The following is a 17293-nucleotide window of genomic DNA, read 5'->3' on the forward strand; positions in this document are numbered from 1 at the left end:
GTTACCTAATTTATGAATTGAAAGGTAAATTTCAGAAGTCAGTGCAGTAGATTAGCTAAAAAACCCATCAGCTGGAAATGTGAAATAGCTTCTTAGTTGTCGTTTTAAGTGTCTTGATGGTCACTACTTTTGCCTCACTAAATAATAAAGTGGAATCCATCAGTGAAAGATTGCCGCTGTTTGTTTTTTGGATTCAGAACCTCATTCTTCACAGGTTTTGTTATTTATTGATGTTGTAGAATACACATGATTATAATTCTGCCTCTGCAGTTCCAGTTAATGCCAATCCTGGAGATTGATGCCATAGCAGGAGCTGTTAATATGTGAATTACTCATCAGTGATACCAATTATCTTTACCACACTGTAGCTGTTTTATTTCTGATTGCAAGCCACCACCGTTACTTCTAAGGAGAAGATTGGAAAATATTCCGTGGACATGCTGTTTGGGAGAAAAATATTTTCATCTATGTTTGAGAGGGAGCCAGTTCGAGGGAGGATGGTGAAGAAGGGAAGCAGAGGAAGACGAATAATGCTTTTTTAAAAGCAGCATTTCCACAGCAGGCTCTTTGTCCCACAGACCATGGAACAATGGGACTGGAGGCAGCATTTTGACCACGCTGTCACCTAGACTGGGATAATCCCTGAATTTGCCTTGTGTGCGTTTTCCCACTACATGTGTTGGTCCTGTATCAGTTTGATTTTTGTGTTTGCATCCAGGTTAGAATTACGAGGTTTATAATCATTAGTGCTTTCTTAAGCCCAGAGAAGTGATTTTTTTGAATTAGAGAAGCATGTTTGATATGACTTTTAACTTGAACAGCTGCACATGATAATTAAACAAATGATGTTTCTGCATCTGTTGGTGTTTTTCCCTGTCTTGCCAGAACACGAACTGTAGAAAGGTCATCTTAGATTTATTCCTTAAACCTTTTCAGGACTGAATGGTGCTAGATTTCAGAGTCTAAGATTTCTGTTTACAACAGTGACATTTCCTGTTTCTCTCACTCCCTGTCCATATTCCCTCAACCCTGTTCTGGAATGACCACCTTGCAAGATAATAGATTCAGTCTCCAAAACCATTATATCCTTGGAATCACTTCTGAAATGGAGCTCACTTTAGTTGTGATTTTTTGGAACATCGGACTGGACTAAAAGTGCCAAATTTATTTTAGACACACCACTGAACATTCTACAGATGGTGATCATTTTCAGTTCCCATTGAGTTGGTTACAACAGATAACCTACTGTAGAGGCAAACAGCTCCATATCATATTAGCAATCCCCTGAGCCAGTTCCACCCATCCCCTAGCTACTCCAGTTGATAAGCAATGAGTGATAAGTGCGGAACTGTTGTATGTCTCCTGTTTCTCACACATCTGGCATCAGAAACCATTTCTCAGGCTACAGTGATGGATCCCCATCCAGGCTGACAACTTCAGAACCAAGGAGGCTCCCCTGATCTAGGATGCAGGCTACAGGATTCTGTTCCCCAAAAGGACAGGAACTGTCAGTGTAGTCAGAGGACCAGCTTGTGTTGTCAAACAGAGAGACTTTACTTTTCTACTGCTAAACAGTTGTATATAAAATATGAATTATAAAATTCTTTCTAACTAGTTTCCCCCTTCCTTTAGCTGTCCATAAACAAGTTATTCTCACATGTATTGCGATTTGGTGTCAGCACACAAAAGTCTGTAATGATCTTCAGAGCATTCTTATGGGAGCTGTTGTCTACACCTAAAACTTAGTTCGGCCTAAATATGTCGCTCAGGGATGTGAAAAATTCACTCCCTGGTGAATCATAATTAAGTTAACCTAAGTCCCATTATGGACACTGCTAGACTGATGGAAGAATTCTTCTGTCAACCTGGCTACCAGCTCTCAAGCAAGTGTCTAAAATATGGCACTACAGTGACAACACTGTAGCTTTGCCGCTGTAGAGTGTGGTGTGGACATTAGTAGAGTTGTGTCTGCGTTGCAGTCGTTAAGTTTATGTCAGCACTCTGTTAAACCTGGATTACTGGGGTTCATAAACTGTCTGCAAACTCTCTTCAGGCCGGGACTGAAGAGTTAACACCTGTGTCAGTCAAATTCTTTAATGTTTAAAGTACTTTGAGATAGGAAGTGCTTTAGGGGTGCAGTTAATTTTATTAATAACGATCTCAAAAGGTTTTTGGGATACAAGATACAATGGTGGGCGGTCTCAGCAAATTAATAGAGCCTCAGAGTTCAAAAAATAAATAGGATTTACCCATTTGACCATATCTGTCTTGAGGTTCTGTTGTAGGCTATTCAATCCATTTTACAGTTCTTTAGGGCAGTTCCTTGGCTGGTGTTAATTGTCATAGCTCCCTCGACTTCCCAGGAGCAATGGCAGTTTTCACCATTTAGCTGAGGATCTGCCCCCTGGACTCAGTGCTGTTGTGGTGTAAATGACACACTGCTGAGCTCTTTGAATTTTAACCCCATGTGTGTGCATGTGGCCTTCATTTCATCAACTCAGCATGAATGAGCCTGAATGAAATGTGAAGGGAAGTACTTTGAAGTTTAATAACTGCTGCAGCACTAGTGAGCTGCACTTGGTATTTCTGAGGCAGTTTATTTCTGCATATGGAAAAATGTGAATCTTTTCTGTACATGAAAGATTAGGGTTTGGGGCTCCTGAATCTGCTGATGGTTCAGGGAGAGGGTGGGAAAACAAGACGCCTGTGAGGTGAAATCCACCATAAGATTTTCTTATTATCTGCAGAGAGCAAGATCACTTGGGAAGCAAAACCCACTCCCTCCCATAGAAAGTGCACTCTCTTCCCCCCACCCCAACTGAGGCCCGAGGCTGTCCTATAGAGGATACTCTTTTATCAGTTTGCAACACCAAAGTGCAGCTCCTCCCTGCTTGCCGTACTCTGCCACATCTGCTGGAGAACTAGAGAACTTTGAGTTTCTCTATCGTAAAACGAGACCTTTGCTTTTCCTCAACAAAAAAAATTAGGAAGCCAAGCCACCTCCTTGGATTGAAACTTAAGATAACAAAATTGTAACTGAAGAAGAGCAAGTCTTGATTCTCATTTGACTCAGTGAAAATATAAATAATGTAGGAAATTACCTGGCTTGGTGCAGAGAGCACAAGCTAGAAGAGAGTGCTCACTATGAGGTATAAAAAACTGTAGCTGAGAACATATAGACCTATCTTTACTCCATTAGAGCACCAACAAAACAATGGTGTTGTCTTTAATGCATTGGCATTTTTATATCTTTTCAAGCATTTGGAGAAAACCTCCCAAAATGAAAATGCCCTTTAGGAAGTGTTGATCAAAACAAAACCACCTTACACATGAGCCTGTTTAATCTACATGTGCATGCTGAAGCTACAGGAAACAAATAAAGTATTGATTGTTTAAGTCCAGAAAAGGGCATTAATTTTAAGAGAAGGCTCTTCCTGTGAAACAAGTTACTGTACTTTCTTATCTGGACATCTCTCAGCTTGTTACAGCTGGGCTTATTGTTCAGTGTGAATGTTAAAAACGACATGTACAGCATACTCGGGAAAGGGAGTTTGTGGCGCACTTTGATTTGTTAGTGTTCTGTGCAGCTTGCAAGACAAGGGCACATTTCCCAATCCCAGCTAACAGCTGCTGGAGTTGCTAAAGAGGGACTATAGGAATTGCCATAGTGGATCAGACCCATGGTCCATTTAGTTCAGTTATTCTGACGCCAATAGTGCCCAGCTTCAGAGAAAGGAGCAAGAAATTTTCTTAAGGTGTCTTAAACCCTGAAATATGAGGTTTAATATCCTTCCAAAGTTAATGTTAGCATGAATTATTAGAATTCTGGATATTCTTGTTATCCGTATAAATGTCCAATCCTTGGTAAACCTTGCTAAATTATTTTCCTCAATAATGTCCCATGGCAATGAGCTGCACAGTTTATACCTTACATAAAAAGTATCATTTGAATTTTCCAGTTTCTTTCAGTGAAATGTCAGTTTCATTGAATGTCCCCTTGGACGTGTGTTCCGGGATATATTGAGCAGAAGCTCCCAAGGTACCTTTTCTAGCTCATTCAGTATGATATATGCTTTGTGTGTCCCCTTTTATTCATCACCTTTCTGAGGAAAATAATCCCACTTTTTTTCAGTCTTTTCATATGAGCGTTTTTCCAGAGCTAGTAATTTATTGTCTCTAAACCCCCCCTCTAATTGCACATGGTAACCAGATGAGGCCACACCGGTGCTTTATATGGCATGTTTTCCAGATTATCTTCTTCTACTCCAATCCAAATGCATCCAGACACTTTGTTTGCTTTACACTGCAGTTGTGCATTGAGCCACAGTCTTCAATGAGTATCCAAAATTGAGCTCAGGTCAATTCTTTCCTCCAGTAAGCGTTACTTTGCATTTACCAACATTGTACTTTATTAGTCATTGTGCAGCCCATTCCTCTAGCTTGGTTACATCTCTCTGAACTTCATTAACCTAAGTAACTTTATCATCTATAAACCTTGCTACCTCACTGCTCATGCCCCTTTCCAGATGCTTAATAACTATATTAAACACCAAACTGAATACACAATCTTCAGGCATCCACCATGCTGTTCATCTTTTGCCATGATATCAATCTCTTAGCCAATTTGTGATCCATGACAATGCTTTGCCTCTCACCCCATTACTACTTAGTTTCTTTAGTAGCCTCTTGTCAAAGACCTGGTCAAAGTCCTTTTGAAAGTCTCTAAATTCTTCTTGGAGAGTGATGGCTCCCTATTGTAGTCCAATGTAGGTTACACATGCATCCGGAGCCAGAGAACTTGAAAGTAGTGTCTGTTGGTCCACACATCCACCTTGGTTCTCATGCCTCCATGTGAGGGGATAAAGGGTGGGGCAGACTGACTGCCTCTCCACTTCCTTCTCACCACCACATGGTCTGGATTGAAATCTTCAGTGTCTGTAGTTTCAGCTTCATCCTATAAAATAAAAATTAGATCTAGTTTTATAAATAGTTTTAACAGTTTTTTCAGTCTACATTTTAGTATTTTTTATAGATCTATTAGTGTTTAGCTTCCCAGAGAACTTACTCCCACCACCTGTCCAGACTCTGTTTGGGCACCGGACAATGCCCAGGACACTGGGCTTCAAACTCTGCACTTCCTGTCAGTGATCCTTCTCAGTCAGTGATGACCACCAGTGCTGCCTGTATTGCCGTGGGGAAGCCCACATCATGGTGAGGTGCAGTATCTGCCAATTGTTCCCCAACCATAACTGAGAAGGGCAGGAACTTCATCTCTGCAAATATGTCATGGAGAAGGCCATGAGGCCCCAATTGGACCCAGGCTGGGGAACATCCCAGTACATTGGCCTGATTCAAGGAGTGCGCCTCCTGCTGCAAAGTTTGTCTCTGGTGCGGGGGATCTACTTCCCACAAATTTCCCAGCGGGATCTTGTTGGGAATCCAGGAAGCAGTTTCATAAGCATGAGACTGTCTTCCTCTAAATCCACTTAAAAAAATGTCTGATTTGGCTCTAACCAAGACCACCAGCTTTGCCCATGAAACTTTACTACCTCCTAAATCCAGAGGCATGGCAAGAAAGCCCATAAGCATTGGGCTAGTTTGATACTTGGATCATGATCCATCAGTACCGTCATTTTTAGCACCTCCCAAACACCAGAATCCTTTGGCACCGACAAAGACCAATCATCGTCAATTTCAGGCATAGTCTTCCTCACTGGCCCCAGTGGCTCAAACAAGTAGAACCTCCCTCATGCTGGGGAGATCTGAAACCGTTGCCTCTCCACAGGACATTTTTCTCTCCTGTATCCAGAATCCCTTCTTCCGTCTTCAGAGAAATAATACTACCACCAGAGGAGTCAACCAATGGAAAGAGTTTGCTTGACCCACACATGGAATACGGTTCTCCTCCAGTGGCACCAACACTACTGCCATCTGAACTGGAATCAGCCTTCTCTTCATTGGAAGATTCTGAACCTCCCGATGAACCTTTTTTCCCTTAGCCAACATATTCTTCACTGTCCAAAAGACCTGTGCTGGTTTTGGACCAGCCTCCACCTCATTCAACTCAGCCATTGGTACCCCATGCCATAGGGGTCCTCGTGACCACCTATTGACCTCTCCTACTGTCCAGTTTGGGGGTCTTGGGACCAGTAGAGTCATGACCCATTGTCTCCCATTAAGGGGACACTCAGATCTGCCTGCGGATTTGACAAAAAATGAGAGGAACGTTCTTAAGCAAAAGATCTGGTGGTTTTGCTGGAATCAGTAAGACTGCCATCTTCATCTCTAGATGAAGCAGTTGTACATACCCCTCTGCCATCCCCATGACTTCAGACAGTTCCAAGACCACCTTCACCAAGTTGCTGGAGAATTCAGATTCCTCTCAAAGAGGTCCAGGACTCCCAGAGCAAACTCGTAGACATCCTGCAGTCAACTAGGTCCAACTTAATAGCTCTCTCCATTAAAGAAGCCATATTGGAGCCAGCTAGGACAGTTTGGCACGCTCTTGCCATGTGCACTTCCACCCCAAAAAGGGTGAGAAGCATTATTATGTGTTGGCCAAAGGAGCAGAATTTTTGTCTCACTCCGCTCCCAACTCACTGGTAGGTAGTCCAGGCCGCTTCTGAACAAGCTAGACAGCAACATCCCTGGTCTATTCCTACTGATAAAGAGGTCAAAAGCCTGTATCTTTTGGGGAGAGAGGACTTCTCATCATCTAGTCTCCAGTTAAGGATACCCAATTACCAGGCACAAATGGCTAAATACGATCTCCTGAACTATACCAAGTTTGTGGAGTTTACTGACAGCCTTCTGCAGCAGGACAAAGCTCGTCCCAAGCTCCAATAGATGAAGGCAAACTGATAGCCAAGACAATTCTCCAATCTGCAATTGATGCCACTGATACTTCCTCCAGAGATATGACTACTGCCCTCATGTGCAGGAAGTCCTGGTTCCATGCATAAGGGCTTACTAGGGAGGTCCAGAACACCATCAAAGACCTCCTCTTTGATGAATCGCACTTTTTCAACCAGAAGATGGATGGACTGAAGGACTCCAGGGCTACCCTCTGCTCATTGGGGATATACACGTCTGCCCCAAGAGGAAGTTTCAACATCCATTGTTCACACCTAACACATGGCTCAACAGTTTTTCCATCAGAGACCTTCTGAACCATCGCTCCAGAAACAGAGGGCTCAAAAGTCCTGCTTCTCTACACCCTCTGCAATAGGCTCTGCATCTCAAACTCAGCCCCTGGCTTGATGTTCTTTTTGATGGGAGCTCAAGAGCCACGAAACACTGAGCCCAACAGCCCAACACCCAAGCACCATTTGGGGGTCATCTAGCACTCTTTCAAAACCTGGAGTGCGATAACAACGAACAAGTTGTTGCTGAACATCATCCACACTGGCTATATGATAATTTGCATCGCTACCTCCTCCAAAACCCCCCTCCCCATCCCCTAAGTATTCTCAAATGGGAGATGAACTCCTTATTGCAGTGAGGAATGATAGAATACATTCCTTTTCAATACCAAGGGAGAGAGGGTTTTACTCAACTTACTTCCTGGTACGCAAAAAGAAGGGCGGTTGGAGACCAATATTCATCCTCCACCATCTCAATCGCTTCATTCATAAGCTCGTGTGGTCACATTGGCATCTGTAATTCCATCTTTAGAAAATGGCATGTGGTTTACAGCTCTTGAAATGGACAGCTGCTTTCACATAGATGTTCATCCGGCTCACAGACTTCCTCAGAGTCATGATGGGCTCTGACCATTTCCAGTACAGGCTGCTCCTTTTTGGAATAGCGAGTCCTTTCTTCCGTTCATCCACGCTAACCCTCATAATGTCAGACATTACGACTGTCTTCTACATCAAAAACCAGGGAGGAGCGAAAACCGCCTTCCTGTGTGCAAAAGCAGTCAGGAGTTGGTGTATCAGCAATCAAATCATCCTATTGGCAGTCTACCTTCCAGCAAAGCAAAATGTGCTTGCAGACTTTCAGCAGAAATTTCACAGTCAACCATGAGTGGGAGCACCTGCAGCTTGGTATTGCACAATATTTTCACTCTACGGGGAACCCCAACCAGGGATCTGTTCACCTCTCTATCAAACAGGAAATGCATGACATATTATTCCAGAGGAGCCCTAGGTTGTCCCTCCTGTGGGGCACTCTGCTTCTTCCTTGATTTGACCAGTTCAGCTATGCCTTCCCTCCTCCCACCATCGTCCCCTTCTGGCCCAGACAGTTTTTGTTTCCCAATCTCCTATGCATGTTATCCCAGCTACCAATCATCTTCCCAATGTTTCCAGAGTTCCTGACCCAGTGAAACAGCAAGATCAAGCACCTCAATCTGCACTTGCTCCACCTCAGGGCTTGGTATTTGGATGGACATTGTCATTAAAATATCCATGCTCCACAGCCATGCGAGACATCCTCTCTAAGAGTAGGAAGGACTCTACTGGAAGATGTTACCTAGCTAAATGGAAGTGCTTTTCTTCTTGAGCACATCAAAGAGGCATTTTTCCAGGAACTGCAGATATTCCTCTCATCTTGGACTATATACTCTCTTTGAAGACATCAGGCTTGTCCATCAGCTCCTTGCTAGTCCAGTTGGCAGGAGTCATTGCATACCATCCACCTTCTCAAGCATACTCATTCTTTGCACATCCACTGACCAATAGATTCTGGAAAGGCTTAATCAGAATCTTCCTGCTTATTCAGACGCCTGTTCCCCAGTGGTATTTAAACCTTGCGCGTTCAATACTTACAAGGCTCCCATTTGAACCTTTAGCTTCTTGTTCCATGTCTCTCCTTTCCATGAAGGCTGCTTTTTTTGTAGCCATCCCCTCAGCTAGATGCATTGGTGAGCTTGGAGCAATGATGGCAGATCCTCCTTACACTATATTTCATAAGAATACAGTTTCTTTGTGTCAACATGCCAAATTCACTCTAAAATAGTTTCGACTTTCTCCTTAACCATTCAGTTCACTTACCTGTGTTCTTCTCAAAACTCTCGCTTCCTCAGAGGAACAGACTCCACTCTCTTAATGTTTGGTGGACAAAACCAATTAGGAAGTCCCCAAGACTGTTCATTTCTATAGCAGAAAGAATCAGGGTGCACACCATCTCTACCCAGAGAATCTCCAAATGGATCTTTGGCTGCGTTCTATTTTATCAGCTATTGAACCTTCCCTTCTGAACCCAAGGGTAAGAGCTCATTTCATCAGAACACAAACAACAACTATGGCATCACTTCAGGAGGTATCTCTTTTTGACATCTGTAAAGAGGCCACATGGGGCTCCGTTCACCTGAGACATTATGCCTTGGTGCAGGACTCCTCTGCTGATGCCTCCTTTGGGAAGGTGGTCCTCTGCTCAGCTCTACCATTTACATCCTCACACTTTCCTCCTACTCAGGTACTGCTTTTCAGTCACCCACAGTGGAATACAATAGGGGCCATCACTCGAAGAAGGGGAGGTACTGACCTGTAACTAGATAGGGACCACACATCTGTATTCCACTACTGCCCTGCTTCCTCTGTGCTTCAGATCTTATCTGATTCGTGGTAGAGAAGGAACTAGAGAGGTGGTCTATCCGCCCAGCCCTTTATCCCCTTGTATGGAGGCACAAGGTAAACCAGTTCACAAGCGTAGGACAGCAAATTCTGGCTCTGGGTGCATGGTGCACATGCATGACCCACAGTCCACACACATTGGAGAACTTCCGGTTACTGGTGAATAACCTCCCCTTATGGCAGCCTGTTCTCTTCTAGGCACTATTTGATTGACACATTCAAAGAATTTTAACAAATTGGTGAGATGCTATTTTCCCTTTGCAGAAACCATGCTTGTGAGACCCTATCTGATTAGACCCTGGTTTTCAAAGGTGTTTATTCTATTTTTAATTATTGCTTTAGCCTTGTATCTGTAATGGGTACGTTTGTTTACTGGTCTTCACTTCCTTAGATCACACCTAGAACATTTTTATGTCTAGGTATACTTGTTATTCTCAAATCCTCGGTACAGTAGCTATTTTAATGGATAGCAAAACTATGTGAGCAGCTCAACAGAGATGCTTTGTATTGCAATAGCAAGCCCTTTGGCTGATTTAGGTGTTGTTTTGTGCTGGAGGAATTCTAGCTGGGACCATTTGGGACCTTTCAGGTGGGCAAAAGTGAATGCAGAAAAGAGAATCTTCAGAATTAGAGGAGAAAATATCATTTTGTGGTCATTTTAAGTAGCTTAGTGTTAAATTCCACCTTTTACTCCTAGTGTATTAGATTAGTTTGTCCTTTTATTAATAAAGTAGTCTATTTTCCTGTTGCCTTGATGGCACAAAACCAGTAAATTTCCCATGATTATTGTAACATGCATGAATTAAGACAGGTTGATAGTTGACAATCTGCTCTTCTGTGCTATACAATATTTAGAGATGCAGACACTACTAGACTGGGAAGACTGTGTGTTGATACAGTCAGAGGGTTGATGCCCTCTTCATTCCATCCTATTGGTGTGGTGAGAAATTCAGTATAGTAACCAACGGGGAGGTGAGGTAAGGTTCAGCAATGATCCACACCAGGAAAACTTAATGTAGCCACTTCAGAAAAATGCTTTTTATCATTGTTCTGAAGCCATCCTTCAATAGATCATGCATTAAGATCAACTTTCAGCGGGATCCCCTTATTCTGAGTGTTCATTCATACAGACAGTATCCTACTAGGATAGAATTGTGATGAGTTTAGCTTAAAATGAACTAACCTCCCGTGCATTTCTAAGGATGGTCACTTTAGTGCTTTGACATGTATCCAGTTAATTTCAGGTCCTGTTGGACTCTTGTTAGCAACCAGTGAGGTTGAAAAGTGATTACTATAGTAATGTGTCTGAGCAGGAGAATCTGAAGATATGGAGCTACCTGATACCCTTGGAGACTAAAACACCATTGTTGCTTTAAAGTTGATGAAGATATTTACATGTTATAGCTCCACATCCCAGGTGTGGCATAGAATTTTTGAAGCAAATGTTAAACCTCTTTAAATTCTGTTAGGTGCACTTACATATGTAGTAACTTGATACAATAAATTTTGATCGTTTCAAGCAACATGAAGCAATTCGTGTGACTCCATCTGTGGGAATTTTCTTTTTTCCAGGTAAATCGCTTTAATAAGGTGGAGGACCGTGCAATTTTCATCACTGATCGACACCTTTATAAAATGGATCCTATGAAGCATTACAAGGTGATGAAGACCATCCCGCTTTACAATGTAAGTATGAGGACTGGAATCCAATGACTTCAGGGTTCTAATCTCAGGCTCGGACACACACTCCCTCTGATCTTGAGCAAAGCATTTAATTGATTCAGTTTCCCCACCTATAAAATTGAGATAATACCTACCTTTGCATGTTTAATGTCTGAAAAGCACTTTGAAGATGTAATGCACTATTTAAGTGCTTAAGTACCTTTGAGACTGCTAAATAATGTTGTTCCTTTTAATTCCAATACATAATATAAAGGCCAGAAACCAAACTCCTCGTTATGTTTTCCTCTTCAAATTGTGCTATTGTTTCCATACAGTGCACTGAATTATCATGGTCCTGAACAGTGAGGTTAGAAGGTCACAGCAGCTCTAACTCAGAATTTCCATGCCTTTGTGGGTTTCTTTGGTCCTTCATGTTTGAACGCTCTTTGTTTACTATTTCATATAAATCTTACCAAAGCCAAATTTTGAACTGAATCGGCGTATCTGACCCTCAGGCGAGCAGAGACTTAGCTCACTCTGACAAAGCAGCAGATTATCACTGGTGGAGAAAGGATGGAAAGAGCTGCCCTTTTAGCTCTCCAGTGTCCCTTTGAGCTGATTTGCTGCTACTTAGTTTGTGCAGCCTAAGATAAAGATTCTATCGTTACAACAAAACTCCAAGGTTTGGTTGGGCTCCTTTGGGAATGTCACAGCTGTACAGAGTCCTGCTGAATGTACCCGTATTTGTAAATGACAGTCAAAATGGGGAGTGAGTAAAAATTTGGCTGCAAACGTAGCCATAGTTAGTAGCTCCCTCCAGCATCTTTAACATCGGTCCTTTTATCCCCATCCAGCCCCGCTGCATGCTTTCCCCTTCCACCAGCCAAGAAGTGCGCTATTGGCTCATGAACACACACCCTAGTGTGACTCACTGCTTAATGGAGTAAAATCTGCCTGCATTAGCCACTTATTCTAATAAGAATAGCTATTGCCATAGAGCATTTTTGTGGCATCAGTGTTTCCTGCTTTGAAAACAGACCTCTGCATTGCCTCTTAAGTTTATGTAGTAGCTCTGGGGCATTTTCCTGGGCTGAAGTTCTGTTCCATTATCTCCTAATTGTACAAAATGAAATTGTCGGCAGGTTTGTCTGTTAGATGGCTGACTCCAGCCAACCCAAATCAACTTATTAAAATACAAGGGGTATCTAAAAAGCAAACTACTTTAGAAGCAGGTTGCTGGCTTTTATTTTAGTTTGAAGGAATCAAAATGAATCTGATCCCTAAATCAATCAGAAACCAAATTTTCATTAAGGTTGTAGTGAGTATGCTGTCTCGTTGTCTCAAACAAAATGGTTAGATCAGTACAAGTAACTTGCTATGTTGGTAACTGAAATATGTCCACATATATCACGTGACCACCGTCATCCTGCTTTCGAAAGAAGTGTTTGACATTAAACCTTTTTCGAAGATAAATATTAACGGCTAAGCCTTGTCTCTGCATTCCTCTAGCAGAGGGAGACCATATTATTCTGCAATAATGTTCTGTGCCTTCATGCTGACAGCTAGTAGCCTGAGCATAGAACGGTTTGTTCTGAAACTTCTGAATGTTTTAAAAATTGAAAGTTACAAATAAGTCAGATGTACAGTCTTGTGCAAGGTGCCTGGAAAATACATTTGTGGGTGGGAATATCTTGTTGCAGTTCATCCCGTAAAATGCATGTTTTAAATAGAACAGCCATTCATATGAACAGAGTGAGGACTTCCTGGTAGTGCTTGCTAAGGGCACTGGCTAGATTTAGTTTGCATCTTATCCAGCTTTGAAGCAGTTAATGTTTCTGTGTTTGTGGATATTGCACTCTTTTGAATACCTACAAATTCAGTGGTAGATATCTCCTCAATCTAAACAATCATGAAGAGAACTTGGAGTATTTCGTAAGAGGGGGAATGGGGCAAAATGAAAATGTTCTGTGAAGCATAGAGACCTCAGAATGTTACTGTTCTGTATTGGAAATGCTTTATGTGAACATGTCTTCTTCAAACACCTTAACAGTAAATCACTGCTTTGCAATCCTGGGTCCCTCTTTATATAAGTTTTTAGCTCAGTGAGTGACTCGGGGGAATATTTGAAAAGGGCCAAAAAAAATTGCAGCACAGTGCTGGGGCGTGCTGCCTGAATCCTGGCCATACTGATTTACTGTTGACCCGCTGGCATCCAGCAGGAATGGGGAGTGAGGAGAAGAGAATGCAAAGTTTAGATGATTGAGACACGATATGTGAAATGTTTTGTTTTCTGGTTTATGGGGCTCCCTAAACTAAACCCATGCCTGTGATTTTTGCACAAGCCCATCCGTTTTTTCTTTTCATTTGTAGATTTGTTTTATACCTTATCTAGTGATCTGAATGTTTGTCCCTTACCATTTCAGCTGTGTAGCGTAGTTCTCATTTTTCGGCACACATGGTTTTTTCAATAGCAGCGTATATTTTCAATATCGGTGTATATTTTCATGAGGGAGGTGGTATAAGTAGCTAATTAATGATACCAGTGATTTTCTTTGGTGAAAACACAGTTCTTTGAATTGGTGTGGATGTTTTAAAGAAATAAATGGATAATAATTACACCAGCCTCTGTGCTTACACTATTAAATGTTCTTTGCTAGAAAGGTATATGTTCATGTGGAAGATGGATTGCCCTTCTCATATGTAGAAGGTGAACCCAGCTGAAATTCATCTGCCTGCCAGCAATACTCACTATCAACATTTCTAAAGCACCCTATCAACATGGCAACATCCCTAGGGATGGTGTTTCCATGGAAATCTCACTGGAGACAGTCAGCTGATGTCTGGTGCTACCCATGAATTTGCTGTTAGCTCAAGAAGCCATCCTGTAATTTCCCATCTCCTTTAACTGCTTATTGCTCATATGTGATGGCAAAGACTGTCCCTTAATGTATGACTGATTAATGCAATTCAGATCCTGGAATTTGTATTGTTTTCTTGTCTCTTCAAAAGAAGTCTTTGATTTTGTGCATGGAATTACAAACCATGTTTGTTTGAATATGCTAGACATTGAGGAATCTGGCATTAATTACTCTGGAAACATACATTATTATGCACACACGTCTTGAGTTTTTAATGAAATGTAGGCAGAAAAAACCCTTAAAGCTCGCTGAAAAAGGGAGAAATGCACAGAATTTTGTTGGTTTTGTTTCAGAGACGTCTTCCTTGCTCCCAATCTATTACAGCCTTGTCTGGATTAAAGTGTTTCTATTTTGAGATTCTGCTATAAAGAGAGTGTTAAGGTAATAGTTTTAAAGCAGCATTCATTTTACTCTCCCCTGGGGGGGGGAGGAGGGACTGATCTTTCAAGATGGCAGGAGAAGGAATCTCTCTATTTTGGCTACCTTTCGTAGTGTATGTACGTATGTTTATGATAAACAAAGGACAGACTTTTAGGGTTTTGAGTTTTTCTGACCTTTAGAGCTAACATCCAGGAAAACTGAACGATTGCCATTCTTGGTACATAGTGAGACAATTATCTTTCCTTTTTATGCACTGTGTTCAAGATTTGGTTTTAATTTTTTAAGCCTGAAATAGAAAAACAAGAGAATTCTTTGTTCAAGGACTGTACCTCCTAAAGCAGCTCAGTTCATTATTAATTTTTAAACAGGCTTTTAAAATTCATTGATTTCAATTCATCCTTTTTTCCCATTAGATGCACATTTAAAGCCCAGCTAGCACTGATCCATGGGGCTCTATTGTGAGCTCTGGCATGATATTTAAACATGGAAATTAATTAGAAGGGACACCGTACACCCAGGTAGCTGACAATTTCCATGCATAAAGTGTAACTTGTTTTATAATCTTTAAGTATAGTGGGTAGTGGAGAATAAAATCCTGTTGTGTGCCAGAGATCTCTGCTGGGTATTTGAAATATTCAAATGGGTCTGTATAGTTACTCTGAAAGCTTAGTCCAGAAGCAGTGAGCTATCTCAGATCAGTACAGCATGGATACCTCTGAAAATGGTGAATAGTCCAGGGCTCTTTTGTGCCAGAGGTATCTCCAAAATTTAGTGGCAGCTTCTGTGATGTTCATTACATATAATTCTGGGGGATTGCCACAGCAGTGTTAAGCCTTTCACTGGCCTTGTGGGAGGATTCTAGAAATACCATTTTGTGAAAAAGTATTGGGATTGTTAAGCTTAATGCATGATGCATCCTGACCAGTTCTGAAAATCTGGTCAGTCTTCTGAGGGTACGAAGTAGTCTCTGACTGGATTAGTGCTAATATTCGATCACAGGAGATGGGAGTTTGTAGAAGGAAATTCTTTTAGAAAAGAAGGCCATGAGATTTTCAGGTTCCATCAGTATTATGCTTATCATATATTCCCCCCCCCCCCTGTTTTTAGAGGATGTGCACATTCCTCTGCAATCCCTTTTGAGGCTTGCAGAAGCTAAATATCCAGAGATGAATGTCTGCTGTAGCCTATCTTTGTGGAGTTTACTTGGGGTTTTTTTTACACCAACTTGTTAAGTGTTTCTTGGGGTCTCTTGATTTTCCTTTTTCCTTAAATCTTGGAAACATTCAGTCTTGGTTACCTACAGGAATTTCATTGTGTATAGTTATATATTTAAATTCACATGAATACCTCCAGTGTATCCAAATCACCACTGCTAAAGTCTGCTTCCTTTTCAGTGATGTCTTCCTTCTACCATGGTATCAGATGGGACAAGTTTTTATGCTTTCTTGTAATGTGCCCTGTGTGTTTGTGATGCTGTACAATAGAAATTACTTACCTGAGGTAAATTGAATTTCATTGAACTAGAAGCCTAGTTTTTCAGGGCCGGTCCTTTTTTTGTACAGCACTTAGCACGATGTGACCCTGCTCCATGGGGCTCCTAAACACTATGGTAATACAAATAATAACGAAGTCTCCTGCAGTCATTGCTGCTTCACCGGGTCTCCACCTTAAGTTCTGTATCAAGATGGCAAGGCTCTTAGTAAATTTCATTTTTGTATTATCTGCATATTGTTAAATACAAAGGGCTTCATTAGATTGTTCACTTGAGAGGGAAAAAACCACTCTCAGCCGTGCTATCATTCTGCTGCTCGTTTCCTTTGAAAAGGAAAATCAGGATTGGGGGCCTGCTGCCACCTGGCATAATGGTATCCATCCAAAGATACTTGGTGGTAGGCACCCGTAACAATTGGAAACAGGCTCCTCCAGTGTCAGAAGGGGGCACAGCACTTAAATGAGTGGAGTCTTGGTCAATGACTAGGGCTCCTAGGTGCTATGATAATACCAATAATAAATACCACTAGTAATCCCACAGAGAGTTGGGCCAGACTGAGTAAGGTCTCCGGAGTCGATTCCTGTCCTTTACGTCAACTGCTGGCTTCCAGGGTAATGTGTACTTTCAATCTTCCCTTCCTTGCCTTGCATTTTTCTGGGCTGTCAGGAGGCGCATTGAAAAAGCCAAGCTTGATAACTTTAATTCTGTGATCCCTTCAAAGCTGAATCCGGAAATGATGGAGTAGTGGACTGACGTAGATGACCAATATTAAAGACGGGAAAGGTATATTATTAGTGGAGGAAAGTTACTAAGGTGTGTGCCATAAAACTACTCTGTGCTTTCTCTCTGCAGTTGACGGGATTGAGTGTCTCCAATGGAAAGGATCAACTTGTGGTCTTCCACACAAAGGATAACAAAGACCTCATTGTCTGTCTCTTCAGCAGTCAGCCAACTAATGAAAGCAGAATCGGGGAGCTGATTGGAGTTCTGGCAATCCACTTCAGGAGGTCAGTTTTCTTTTGAGGATTCAGAGTCCAGCTCATCAGATCTGTGACTTCCCTTAGAGTTGTTTGATGAACTTGCTTTGTATCAGTGCTAACTTATTATGCTGTATTTATAGATGAGCAGCAATTCTTCAAGTAGGCGCAGATGTGTATTCCACTTAGGTGTGTGTGTGCCCAAGGCACCAGAACCAGAGATTTTTGCATAGCAGTACCTGTAGAGGGGTAGCCCTCGCACCTTATGACTGTGGCCCCTCCCCT

The 17293-nt window shown here is 41.9% G+C and overlaps 1 protein-coding gene across 2 annotated transcripts in view; it reads left to right on the top strand.

The window, feature by feature from the left end:
* Positions 1-17293, top strand: part of MYO1D (myosin ID) — a 266476-nt gene that overhangs the window by 144186 nt on the left and 104997 nt on the right. For both annotated transcript variants that reach the window (XM_067556265.1, XM_067556264.1), the window contains exons 20-21: positions 11151-11264; positions 16884-17038. In XM_067556265.1, the coding sequence (XP_067412366.1) occupies positions 11151-11264; positions 16884-17038 (269 nt within the window). The remainder of the gene's footprint in view (positions 1-11150; positions 11265-16883; positions 17039-17293) is intronic.

This window comes from Emydura macquarii, unplaced genomic scaffold (assembly GCF_026122565.2).
Source record: "Emydura macquarii macquarii isolate MOO-44397 ecotype Brisbane River unplaced genomic scaffold, CSIRO-AGI_Emac_v2 contig_1692, whole genome shotgun sequence".
Classification (NCBI taxonomy): domain Eukaryota; kingdom Metazoa; phylum Chordata; order Testudines; family Chelidae; genus Emydura; species Emydura macquarii.